General features: G+C 41.3%; 1 protein-coding gene across 5 annotated transcripts in view; it reads left to right on the top strand.

Annotated features, from left to right (window-relative positions):
* dcaf6 (ddb1 and cul4 associated factor 6) overlaps positions 1-13,449 on the top strand; it is a 193,423-nt gene that overhangs the window by 96,927 nt on the left and 83,047 nt on the right. For 4 of the 5 annotated variants that reach the window (XM_068040689.1, XM_068040692.1, XM_068040690.1 and 1 more), the window contains 3 exons: positions 2,522-2,581; positions 6,167-6,281; positions 6,997-7,112. In XM_068040689.1, coding sequence (XP_067896790.1) covers positions 2,522-2,581; positions 6,167-6,281; positions 6,997-7,112 — 291 coding nt within the window. The remainder of the gene's footprint in view (positions 1-2,521; positions 2,582-6,166; positions 6,282-6,996; positions 7,113-13,449) is intronic. The other variant, XM_068040691.1, reaches the window with a different exon arrangement.

Below are 13,449 nucleotides of genomic sequence, written 5' to 3'. Positions count from 1 at the left end.
AGGCCATTTCAGAGGGTATGTAAGAGTTAACCACATTGCTGTGGGTCTGGAGTCACATGTAGGCCAGTCCAGGTAAGGACAGCAGATTTCCTTCCCTAAAGGACATTAGTGAACCAGATGGGTTTTTTCAACATTCGACAATGGTTTCATGGCCATCATTAGGCTAGCTTTTAATTCCAGATTTATTAATTGGTGGGATTCGAACCCACGTCCTCAGAGCAATACTCTGGGTTACTAGTCCAGTGATAATACCACTACGCCACCGCCAACCCATGATGTCCAAGTGCATGTTCGTGAGTCCGTAAGAGCTAGCATGCAGGTGCAGCAAGCAAATAGGAAGGCAAATAATATGTTGGCCATCATCATCGCAAGGGGATTTCAGTACAGGAGAAAAAATGTCTTGCTGCAATTGTATAGAGCCTTGGTGAGCCCACACGTGGAGTATTGTGTACAGTTTTGGTCTCCTTATCTAAGGAAGGATATACTTGCCATAGAAGGAGTGCAATGAAGGTTCACCAGACTAATCCCTGGGTGGGATTGTCTTGTAAGGAGAGATAGAGGAAACTGGGCCTGTATTCTCTAGAGTTTCGAAGAATGAGGTGATCTCATTGAAACTTACCAATTCCTAAGAGGGCATGACAAGCTGGAGGTAGATCGGATGTTTGCCCTGGCTGATAAGTCTAGAACCAGGGGACATAGTCTGAGAATAAGGGATAGGTCATTTAAGACTGAGATGAGGAGGATTCTCTTCACTCAGAGGGTGGTGAATCTTTGGAATTTTCTACCCCAGAGGGCTGTGGAAGCTCAATTATTGAGAGTGTTCAAGACAGAAATCGATAAATATCTGGATACTAGTGACATAAAGGGATATGGGGAAAGCACAGGAAAATGGTGCTGAGGTAGGTGATTAGCCATGATCTAATTGAGTGGTGTAGCAGGCTCGACAGGCTAAATGGCCTACTCTGCTGCTATGTTCCTTCCTATGCCCATCACTCCCTGTCATGGGGTTATTAACATTACCCCCTATATATAGATCAAAAGTAACTTCACTCTAATTATAGGAATGGAACCTGCTTTTCACAAGAGTGCTAAGTATTATAGTTAATATAGTTTTTAAGTTCAGAGGTTGACAAATTCTCTCCAACAAAGGAACCTAATGAATTTCTCTAAATAAATTATAAGTCTGAGTTCTTAATTACCAACAAGTGAAATGAATAATGGCCAACATAGATATCTGATTTGGTAATTTGACTTGAGATTCCAAAAGTAAATGGTTTTAATTATTAGAAGAAAAGGGCGGCGCAATGGTTAGCACTGCAGCCTCACAGCTCCAGCGACCCGGGTTCAATTCTGGGTACTGCCTGTGCAGAGTTTGCAAGTTCTCCCTGTGAACCGGGTGGGTTTCCGCCGGGTGCTCCGGTTTCCTCCCATATGCCAAAGACTTGCAGGTTGATAGGTAAATTGGCCATTATAAATTGCCCCTAGTATAGGTAGGTGGATGTGGTAGGAATATGGGATTAGTGTAGGATTAGTATAAATGGGTGGTTGATGGTGGGCACAGACTCGGTGGGCCGAAGGGCCTGTTTCAGTGATGTATCTGTAAATAAAATAAATAAAAGAGAACCATGTGAGTGACCCTGTACATTTGGGCCATTTGTCCAAATTCACCAGAATATACAATACTAAGGTACTTTGTAGCCAACGTTTTTATTACCTGTAAACTAAAATTGACCAGATAGGAGTTTAGATAATTTTGATTAGAGTCTATTAAAAAAAAAAAAGGTTATCAAAAGTAAATAGCAGAACTGATGGCAGATTATATCAGGTTACAGAGGAAGACAAAACAATGTTAGTGGTGGCAGAGCCTTCGGCTGCCTCAGTCCTAATTTCTGGAATCCTACTCTAAATCCTCAGCCTTTACTTGCCACCTTTAGAAATCTTCTTGAAACCCATCTCTTTAGTAAAGCTTTTGCCTTCCAATACCTCAGTCAAATTGCCATTCTTCATGTGTGAGCCTAGATGTTGAGTGTTGGCAATCCCATCCTCATTTGCACATTTTTCTATGGGATGACTCAATATCATTCAGGAGCAAAAATCCAGAGTATTTTCTTCCCCTCTCCTCTCTATGGCATTGAGACTAATTGTTGTGCTTTTATATGTTCTGGCTGAGCTCATATTTTAGGTTTCTACTGGGAAGCACTCGTGTGCTTGGTTAAGTACCAAAAGTTCACAATCATAAAGGAACAATTTAATATCAAACAGTACAGTCACATGCAAACTGAAATTTATGTAACCCTCATTGTGAAATAAATTGTGTGCTTTACATCTGAGAAAACGTTTCCCAATTTGTTGTTCCAGTTTACATTAATTATCTCGCAGTGTAAAGCCTGCCATATCTCATCTTGCAAAAATTAATTTTTTTTTAAAAGGTATTCACATCTTTTATGGCTTTTTTTGCTTGGGGAAAGATACTCACAGAAGTGCAATTTAATTTTTAAGTTAAATCTAATTTTTGTTTCAGATTCCCCTTCTTCTGTGGTAAACAAACAGCTTGGATCCATGTCACTTGATGAGCAACAGGGTGCGTGCAGCAAGAGATATGTGTACAAGCACATATTTCTTCATTAACTCCTCCATGACTTCATCTATTGTCTGAAGAATTTTATTTTTTTTTGTTTTACATTTTGTATTGGTTTCAGTTGTGGCAAATTGCTGTCACTCTGATCTATTTTATTTGAATGGACATTGAATAAATTCCCCCTCCCAATGTTTTGATTCTTGCTGTGTGAAAGAATTTGTTCATATATCGGATGTAATTAGACTTTGCAAATGTAGTGTAAATTTTAAAGCAATTTCATCCCTTCTACTTAACCCCTCATAGGTTTTTTAAAAACTTATATAATTCAAATTTTTGCACCCATTTTTGGCATCATCTAGGTTAGTTACAGGATGAGCAGATGCAGAGTGAACTACTCTGCTGGTGCCCTATTATGAATCTTAACTGCAACATCACAAGAGAACCCCGATTGTGTCAGTGTGGCAATTCCAACATGTTTTTGCCAGTCAGACTCAATCCTCATCTTAATGAGGATAAAATTCACTTAAAAAATGGCTTCATACCTTTTTTGATCTCTCTTTATTCACTGAAACCATTTCCCATCCCCAGAATAGGGGGAGATTATTTGCAAGTTGTCAAGTTTAACCATTTGATGCGAACAAATTCGTTGCAAGAATAAGTTCCTCTAGAAAAAAAAATTTACTGCACAAAAACTTTCTCTCAACAGACTGAGTTTCTTTAAAAAGCATATGTACATTACTGCTATCTAAAATACCTTTATATCAGTATAGCATTTATATCATAGAAAAATGTCCCAATGCATTTCACAAAAGCATAATCTGACAAAAATCAACAAGAAGCCAAAGAAGCAGATTTCAGAAGGATTGATTAAAAGGTTAATTAAAGTGGTAGGTTTTAAGGAAAGTCTTAAAAGAGGAGATGGAGAGGCGCAGAAGTATAGGGAGGGAATTACAGAGCTTGAAGCCTAGACATCTTAAGATATGGTCACCAATGATGAGTCAGAGGAATTTTAGGATGTGAAGGAAGCCAGAGATAGAGGAATGCAGAGTTCTCAGAGTTGTGGAGTCGCAGAAGGCTACAGAGATAGAGAAGGACGATGCCATGAGGAAGGAGGGTATTGTGTGGGTTTGTGTGTGTGAGAGAAAATGCTGGAACAAAACGCAGCAGATTAATTAGCATTGTGAAAGAGAAAGTAGCATTTCTGGTATGTAATCTTTCATCAGAACCCAAAACATTAATGACAGACACTGACTGACTTGTGTGTTTCCAGCATTTTCTGTTTGAATTTCAGATTTCCAATATTTGCTTTATTCTTTTTGCTTTAATACCTTTTAATGTACTGAACTAACAATGTAGTATTCCAAGACTTTAATGCTTTTTCACCTGAATGTGCCAATGACTTCAGCAAATTCAAACAAAAGTAACTGCAAAGAGAATAATTCACCTGCCCATCCAGAAACATTAGGGGTAATTCAACCCCTAAAACAGGTGGTTTGGGTTCGGTGAGAAGTAAAAATGTTAAAAATTTCAAACAGCAACGCAACCCACCGACTTCCAGTTTTAACAGAGGCGGGACAAGGGGTGGCAACCAATCTTTTAAGGAGGCTGCATGCCTTCATTTTTAACCAATGTTGGCCAGGTTTCCTGGACCTCAGGAAACCTGGCAAGTAAAAGGAGGCTAGAAGGGCTGGATCCACAGGTAAGTGCCTTTTCAACACTTATTGCGGGCCAAGAGGAGCAGGACTCTTTCCTCCTGGCTGGACAAGCTTGCCCTGTAAACAACCCTATCACCGGCAATCCCCAGATCTTTTCCTGACCCCGCCACGATCTGTCAGCATCTCTGGCCTACCGCCCCACTTTCCCTGCGATCACCCCCCAACTCTTCCCACACATTCAACCCCGCCCCCGCAACACCACCACTAAACTTACCTGCTCCGTGTTTATGTTTTTTTTCCTTTGCCCGACGGGCTGTTAAGCCTGTCAGTCAAGCTGACATTTTGGGTGGGGAACCTGAGGTAAATAAAATCACAAATGCTGTGGAATTGAAACTACAAGGCGTTCAGAGAAACCTGCACTTAATTTATTTAATTGAATTCAAATTTCACCATCTGCTGTGGTGGGATTTGAGCCCATGCCCCCAGAGCATTTGCCTGGGCTCTGGATTAGTAGTGACAGTACGACTACACCACTGCCTCCCTCCATCAGAGCCATTAAATCATTAATCTAAAAGTATGATTTATTTGATATTCATTGAGTTTGTGTTTTTAACCATAACATAACTAGTATCTTCATGACTGGGTTAGATATAATTCTACAATATTAGCAATTATACAACAGATCCTCTTTCTTTTCCTACAGCACATTATAAGAAGCAACCAGTGTTTCATTCTTCCCTCTTGCCTTCCTTTCCCCTTTTCCTTTGAATCTCTACAACAAGGAAGATGATTTTAAAGTAGTTGGCAAAACAACCAGAGGAGAATTTTTATTTTTAATGGGATGACTTGTTATGATCTAGAATGCACAGGCGCAATGGGCCAAATGGCCACCTCCTGTGCTGTATCATTTCATAATTCTATGTTTCTGGCTATGGAGAAAAGGCTTTTGGGAATAATGTCTATATCCATTATGTTAGAATTTTGTTTCCAGAGCAAATGCAGGCTTGATAGATGCCTCAAACCCTGCTATCAAAGGCCAGACTCCTGGCCATGTATATCAATATTTCTTTAAAACTTTCATATTTAAATTAAAACATATTTCAACTATTTTCTAACCATGTATGAGGTCTGCCAGTTTGCTGCTTCCTAGTAGCAGGAAGTGATCAAAAAAGCCTGCTTTATCTTGGAAAGACGCACCAAACATTGAAATTCAGTTTTATATGTGGACACATGACCTCCGATGACTGATATTTCTACCACTATCGTATATATTAAAATCATTGACACCAGCAATGATAATCTTTGGTTCCTTTACAAATCCTGGAGAAATGCTTGTGCAATGATTCAGAGAACTTATCACTTCAGTAAGCAATAAATATTTCTGTGAATATTTAAACTCAACTGATGTATTGTTTGCATTAGCACAGTCAATACACCAAATATGTTTCGGTATTTGAGTGCTTCAATTATTTGAAGTTCACATTTTTCCTTATGCACAAAAGAAAACAATTGAAAAGCCTGGATTCACATAGTTTTTTTTAAATTCAAGTAGCAATTAATTTTCAATGAGTATTTAAATATTTATCTTTATAGATTTGAGACTTTTTCCTTAGAAATACTTTTCAGTGTATGGCAGGAGTTATTAATTGTTCTATTTTCTAGTTTAATTTCCTAAATATTTTTGCAAAGGGTTTTTTGGATTCTCAATGTTCAAATTGTTAAAATCCCATTCATTAATTTAATCATAAACTAATCTGGTGGGTTTTTCTGAATTATAAATTTGACCAATAGCTAAGTTGAAAAAAGGCTGGGATTTTAAGGGTTTTTTGGTCATACTGTGACGAATTAGTATTTCTTTGTAATTAAGTAACTAATTATGATGTGCAGTCAGTCCTGTGAAAGGTATTCTTATGTGAGATTTTAATTTTTGCAGGTAGTGCTGATAGTTCTAGCTTCAGAGCAGTGGGTGCTGAACCAGTTCTTAGTTTGCATTATAGTACAGAGGGAACCACTACCAGCACAATCAAGCTGGACTTTACTGATGAGTGGTAAGTATAGCATGTATTACTCATCAACAATCTTGTTAGCAGTTTGCTAATCTTCAAACAGTTTTTATGTTTACGTCTATCATATTGTTTAACCTCATCGTCTTGTTTAAGGTCCAAAAATGACAGTCAATGTTTTCAATGGTTGTTTAGATGTTCACCTTGTGGTTGAACCTAAAATGCAATTATAAATGTTGTTAGAATTATATAAAAATAGTAAATTTATGTATTTTTTAAAAATTACTCCCAACTGAAAATCTACTGTTTTTCAAACATACCTAAATAGAAGTGGGTTTTGCACCTTGTTAATGCCATAGATTGTTGGCAAAGCTTCTCAGATTTGTCTGTTTAGTGATCATTAGTTTGTGCCGTTGCTGAGGCAAACATTTATTTCAGAGGGGCGAATGTCCACCTGCATAATTTTAGGATTTTGATTGTTTTCTCATAACAGAAGTCAGAACTTTAGGGATACCAGCGTGGTATAGCATTTTTGAGGGTCTGGAAGTTTATTGTTGCATTGATATTCTTTGTAGCATGTAACTAACTTTGTCACTTTCTACTGCTATTGATGTTTCACAAACAGTAAAGTTTTTAAGAAACAGAGTAAAATGCGAAACTGCAGAATAATTATCCCAGTGAGTGTTGGAGTTCTCCTTACAGTAGTCTGAATATTAGTTTGTTGGTCTGTTTTGACAGCTCCTTTTATTAAAAATGCTAGGAGCAGTTCAGCTTCAACTTCAAGGGGAACTGGAATTCAAAGCAAACAAAGTAATCGGGAAGAATCACAACAAATAGAAAGCCCTGGGCAGCCTTCAGAAGAAATAATGAATTCAAGTAAGACTTGTTGCTCCTGGATTATCTATTTAGATGTTTGGAATGTATGAAAAAGAAGAAAACTGACTTCTAATCAATTAAAATAAATCTTTAGGACAGGAAAAAATCCTTTTCCGGTTTATTTTTGAACAGCTTAATGCTAATTCACTGTGCAAAGTTACTTGTTTTATATTAAGGTATACAAATAGATGATGGGTTATACATAGGTCAGTCAGTATCTGTATTATTTTTTAAATAGGCACCGTAGAATCATAGGGTGCAAAATTCGCCGTTGGTACACGACAGATGCCATTCTCTGCGCGCGCACCCTTCCACATGGACCGCACCAGACACATGCTTGGTGAAGGTGTGAGCGCACATGCAGTTAGGGTCCATCAGAAGCATGCAGAGCTGGCAGATCATGACATCAATCAGCACAATGCTGAATTGACTCCAGTGCTGCCATTTAGGATCTCCACACTCAAACCATTGCACTCTCTTAGCCTTGCACAGCTAAACATGCGTTAAGCAACATGAAGGACCACCCTGCCACCAGCACTATTTAAAAGTTAGTTGTTGGTCAATTTCTTTTGGCTGTTGGTACAATTATACAAGTGTTTGGCGCTTCCCATTGTTGTTTCAAGTTGCAAAAATCTACAGGAAGTGGTGTGGGAGGTGCTGAAGGACTTTTTGCCGACTTTAAGGCTTCTGCACAACATTGTTGCTCCCAGACTTGGGTGGCCTAGTAGAGCTTCCTCTTGGCATTGAGAATGATTGGGAGAATGAGCAGAGGCCATGCAGAGCAGGACGGGCTGCTAGAAGAACCAGGAGGAAGGGGAAAAGGGCTCTCTACAGGGGTGCCATATTTGCAGAGGGCCTTTTCAGGAGCAGATCTGTTGGGGAACAGTTTGCAGGAGTGCTGTGGCACCCTGGGAGTCCCTTTACACACTTTTATTTAGAGCCATAATTGCAGCAGTCTGAGCTTCTATGACAGCAGTCTGAGCTTCCACTACAGCAGTCAAATGGGTGGATGCTGCTTGTGCTGCAATGGAAGGTGAGACATCAGCCATCAGATGTTACATCATTGTTGGTTTCATAAGTGTGCTTATTCTGGAAAGGATGGGCTCCTAGCTATGTGCAAAGTCCTGGCCCCAGTTAGTGCCAGATTCGTCCATGCTCCCTGCCATTGAGTACAGACTTTGTGGCGAGTTCTCAAAAGCACCAAGCGTTTTGTTGTATATTCCCATTAGCTGCCTTCTGTAGCTTGTCTCATGTGAAGTCCACATCTGAGTCCTTTGCAGCAGAACTCCTGTGTGACCTTGCCCTCTGGTGAGTTGGCACCTGTGTTTTACTTGCCCTTGCCCTGGCTGCAATGCATTCGTGCCCAGTGTCTCCACTCATGCAGATCTCACCTCTTTGTTATCCTCCAAGATATGTGCGGTGTCAGCATCTGAGCTTGTGGCTGCAAGTGTGAAATCAAGTGATGGTGTATTTTCATTATTGTTATGTTCCTTTGAAACCACTAAAGTCACTGGTGCAGTTGATAGAATATGGGATTTGGAGCTGCATTTATTGACTTTGACCACTAATGTGAGATCATTGCATTTTGGTGTCACTACATCCAGGTCCTCGGTGCTAGCCTATAGGCATTAACCCCATACGGCTATCTGCTCACACTGCCTTTTGACAGTAAATCTAGAGGGACTGCTGTCCCCCTGTGGATACAGGACACCTGTCCTTTCCACCTCCTCCATCATGACCTTCAGGGCAGCGTCAGAAAACCTTGGAACCCGTTCCCTCCCATGTGATGCCATTCTTCATTATTTCCCAGGTCACATTCACTTCTTGCATGACTCCCAACACTACCATCATCAAACCTCTCCTTCAAATTTTCAGTCTTTAGACCTTCCCTCAGAATAGTTCTACATCCCAATGTTGGAAGTACTGACAGATCTGCTCTGCATTTCCAGCATTTCTGTTTTTATTTCAGATTTCCAGCATTTGCTTTTTTTGTTTTTATTTATGATAATTTGTATGTCTTATTTTAGCATATATTATACCATGTTGCCTATTAAACATATTGTAAATTTGATTGAAAAAAAAAGACTTAATACCTTTAGTCATGCATTTAATTTAAATGTTTCAACATGTGTAAAATGATCTACAGAAAAAATGTGAAATTTCAAATAAATTATCTAGAACTAAATATAAATTTTAAGTTGTGTACACACATCAAACAAACATGAGTGCTAACCAACGTAAATGTATTAATCCGCATCAGATACTGAAATTCATTCTTTCAGTCTCTTCGCTCTGTATTAATACTGGAAAATATAGGAGTAATGGGGAACAGAGGAATATTTGTTCCAGTACATCAATTAATAGCTCATTGACTTCTTTTTGAAACCTGGAGGGTATATTCATTATGTTGATAGAGATGGAAATTACGTATGCTGCTTCTAGTAATTGAAAATTGACTTCCTTGATAAATCAAATTGCAAGTTGTCTTTCTGAAAATTAGATGAAGTTTGCAATTACGGATTGGATGAATTAGAAAATAGACTTTAGTCTGGAAATTAATTCTATCACAATTAATATTAAGAGAGAGATGTGGGCAAATTAGCAAATTTCATGTTTTTGCAAATGTTTAACTTTTACTAAGTTAAGACTATTTTAGATATCAATGATGTACTTTTGATTATACATTCAATGAAGTTTGTTCAATAAATTGAAATATGTTAGTTCTGAAAATTGAATTGCTTTACACTTTTAGTATTCGTTGCCTGTGACATGCACTTCCAGGTCAGATTTAGCATTGAATAAGTGGAAGGTAAAGTTCCCTTTACAGTGTGTCACAATCCAACTGGGACCTCATTTTTCTGCATCTGCCAGCTGTGGCCTCTAAGTGAGCCTCCCAAGCACTAGCATATATTCATTATATGTTTATGCCCATTCGGAGCCATGTGAAAGCAAATTTAATTCATTGTACTTAGGATTCTTAACAGACATTAGGGCAAATAAACTTTGGTCCCATCAGTTTAAAGTAGATTTGGTCACTGCTTCCTCACCCAGTCAATTTTTATTTAATTACTCTTTTGAAATACTACTTCAGGCTTCCGCATTTATGATGGTAGATAGCAACCAAGTAACTGCTGAATATGGCAGGAACCACAGTGAAACATTATTTTTGAATGCATAGAGGAATTTAGTAGGGCTGGTGGGAGCCATTCAGTTCTTAGCAGATAAGGGAGGCTATATTGGATAGCCCCCAAAAATGGATGCGGGTATTGCGATGCACAACTTATCCACGCCAGTTTATTGAAATGCAGGCAGCATGCCAAGTTTGGTCCTGCCTGCTCATTTCCATGATCTCTGCACCCAGCCATTGCTAACTGCATTGTCCATTGGCTGGATGCATGAGCAGGGGGCCAACATCGTGATTGCCTAGCACCACTTAAAGCTAGCATACAAAGCTTAAAGCTAGCCTGCACCTTTTAAATGGTAAGTGAATTGTGGCTGGAGCTGGTGCTAGGAGTCATGGTTGAAGGGAATCTAACCTGGGAAAAAATGAGTGGGATCCAAGGTTTTTGGACATTACATTGGAAGTCTTGGTGGAAGTCTTGGAGGAGGTGGAAAGAAGGAAAGATGTCCTCTGTCCACAGGGGGTGGGGAGGAGGTCCTTCAGACATATGGAGCTGCATTTTAAAACCCCGCTGCTGAAGTAGGCGGCAGGCGTAAAAATTTGTGGCCCGCACGCACAGGGCCCAGATCGCAGAGCCGCTGCGATTCCAAACGCGGCAGCTCATTACCATGTCTGGGGCAGCCGTCCCCCCCCCCTCCCCCCCCCCCCCAATGATGTGGAGGGGGCGGGTGAGGCGGCAATGGAAAGGACTTGGAGCACTAATTGAACATTTAAATTTTAAAGGGATAGTTACATTAAAGATTATAAAAATGAATAAAATAACCTTTCCGTGCACTCTTCACTCCCTCCCCCCCACCGCCCACAATGGCATTGCACATCATTCTTGCCCTCCCCCACCCCCCGCCAAATACTTACCTTGAAAATGTGACCTCTTTCCCCCCGCCCCCCCCCCCCCCCCACAAAGTTCAGAACCTTTTGTCCTTTTCCCCTTCCTATCACCACCCGCCCCCCCCTCCTCCCCCCCCACAATTGCCAGCTGCCAGAATGAAGTTACCAACTTGCTGGCAGAATTGCTGCGGCCTGCATGGTAAGTAGTCATTAACATATTTTAATGCAGGTCCCGCCGCCAAAAGGCCTGGCCGCGATCGATACAGGGCCTGCCGGAGTTGGTGGTGGGCCACCTCCGTTCATGTCTTCATTGCACCCCCCCCCCCCCACCCCCACCTCCCAGGCCACCGTACCCGGCATTGGCAAAGATTTAAAATCCAGCTCATAGTCAAAAGGCAATTGAAGCAGATGGCCGTGGAGGTCAGTGCCAGGAGTGAAGTCCTAGCACCTGGATGTTGTGCCGCAAGAAGTTTAGTGACCTCACATGAGTGGTAACTGTCAGTTAATGCATCTTCAAATGCTATATCTACTAACCGCACCAGTAGCATTAAGCACTGCTCAAATACCACATCCCTATCACTCACTTACCAACAATCTCTATCAATCAGGCCTCATACCTAACATTCATATGATTCACCCCACCCTCACACGCTTAGCACTGCTGCAAGCCTCACACCCACATTTTACAGCTTACACACACTGCCAACTATTGAACAATGACAGTTACATCAGCCAAACAGAATACACAACACTTGCTGATGCACGTTCCCCCTCTCTTGCAGAACTAGGTGACACACAACCGGTGGCAGCAGGAGCTAACCGGCAGGAGACAAGATACTCCTGCACATCCCAATCCCCTTGGAGGAGACAGTGCTGGCCATTATTAGGATGTCCATTTGTTGAGGCCATGCCCAGTGGCAGGGCTGAAACCATAGAAGATGACAGCAGTCTAAAACTTAATCCTCTTTCTCACGTCCCATTTTCCCCCCTCACCCACACTCTCATATTTATAAGCTGCAGATGGTGTAAGTATGCACCTGTTACTCGCCACCCCCCCCCCCCCCCCCACCCCAACTCCTTGCACCACAACCTTACCCTTGTGTCTTTTTAAGCAGTGTACTTTGGTCAGGCAATGGAGGAACAAGAGGAAGAGAGTGATGATGAAGACACAGCACCGTCACTTGATTTCACACTCACAGTTACCAGTTCAGATACTGTATCTTCCAGGATAGATGAGACAGGATCTGCATGTGGTGAGACACTGGGCATGAGTGGGCTTCCGACATAGCAGGGAGCAAGGACAGTGCAGGTGCCAACATGCTGAGGGCATGGTTTGCACAGGTTCTGTTGCAGAGAACTCAGATGTGGACTTTGATGGGGCAGCCTACAGAAGAATGCTGATGGGTATGCACAATGAAATGCTTGGTGCTTTGGGAAGTCTGACAGCCTGTGGTTAGCGTCAGGGAGCATAAAGGAGTTCAGCAGCAACTTGGCATTCGGCTTTGCACAGAACTTAGAATGTATCCTTTCCAGCATGGAAGTGGCCAACTCCATTCGCACACTTTATTTATTCCACTCGCACACTTATGGTCCAAACATAATGGCCAATGTCACAGCTTCCATTGTAGCACAAATAGTAGTCACCCAATAACTTGAGTGCTAACATGCAAGCTCAAACTGCTGCCATCATGGCAGATATCAGTGCGGATGTCCTTATTGAAATGCAGACGTCACATGTGTGGTTCCTCGCTAAGGTTCAGTTAGGAGAGTTGCTCTTTGAACACCCTGGGTGGATATGGTCTCCTGCTGAGAGTCCTTCTCCTTCTCTTCCAGCAGTTTGTCCTGCTGTGCATGGCCGCTGTTCATTCTCCAAGTCATGCTGATTTCCAAGGGGAATGCTTACTAGTGTATCCATGTCTGGGAACAACTGGTTTGTGCAGAATCCTTGAAGTCAGCAAAAAGTCCTTAAGAACCTGCCACACCTATCCCTGTAGACTCTTGCAACTTGAAACAACTGTGGCAAGCACCATTTGTAGATTCATAACAGCTGAAAGAAATCAACCAGCAACAAACCTGCACGGTTAGTTAGTGCTGGTGGGGAAGCCCTTCCTGCTGCTCAATGTGTGTTCAGCTGTGCAAGTTTGAGAGGGCATGGGCTGGAGTGTTGACTCCAAAATGGTGCCACTTGTTTCAAACCACCAAATATGCACAGATGCCAGGTTGGAGCTCCAAAGGCACTCATAGCGCCCTAAAAATGGGTGCTAATGAGGCCAATTTCTCACCCAATGTGTTCAGACACCAATAATTCAGTGGAGAGTGTGGCAATGG

Source organism: Heterodontus francisci, chromosome 10, assembly GCF_036365525.1.
Source record: "Heterodontus francisci isolate sHetFra1 chromosome 10, sHetFra1.hap1, whole genome shotgun sequence".
Taxonomy (NCBI): Eukaryota; Metazoa; Chordata; class Chondrichthyes; order Heterodontiformes; family Heterodontidae; genus Heterodontus; species Heterodontus francisci.
The sequence above is the reverse complement of the archived record's forward strand: the minus strand, read 5'-3'. Positions and strand labels throughout refer to the sequence as shown.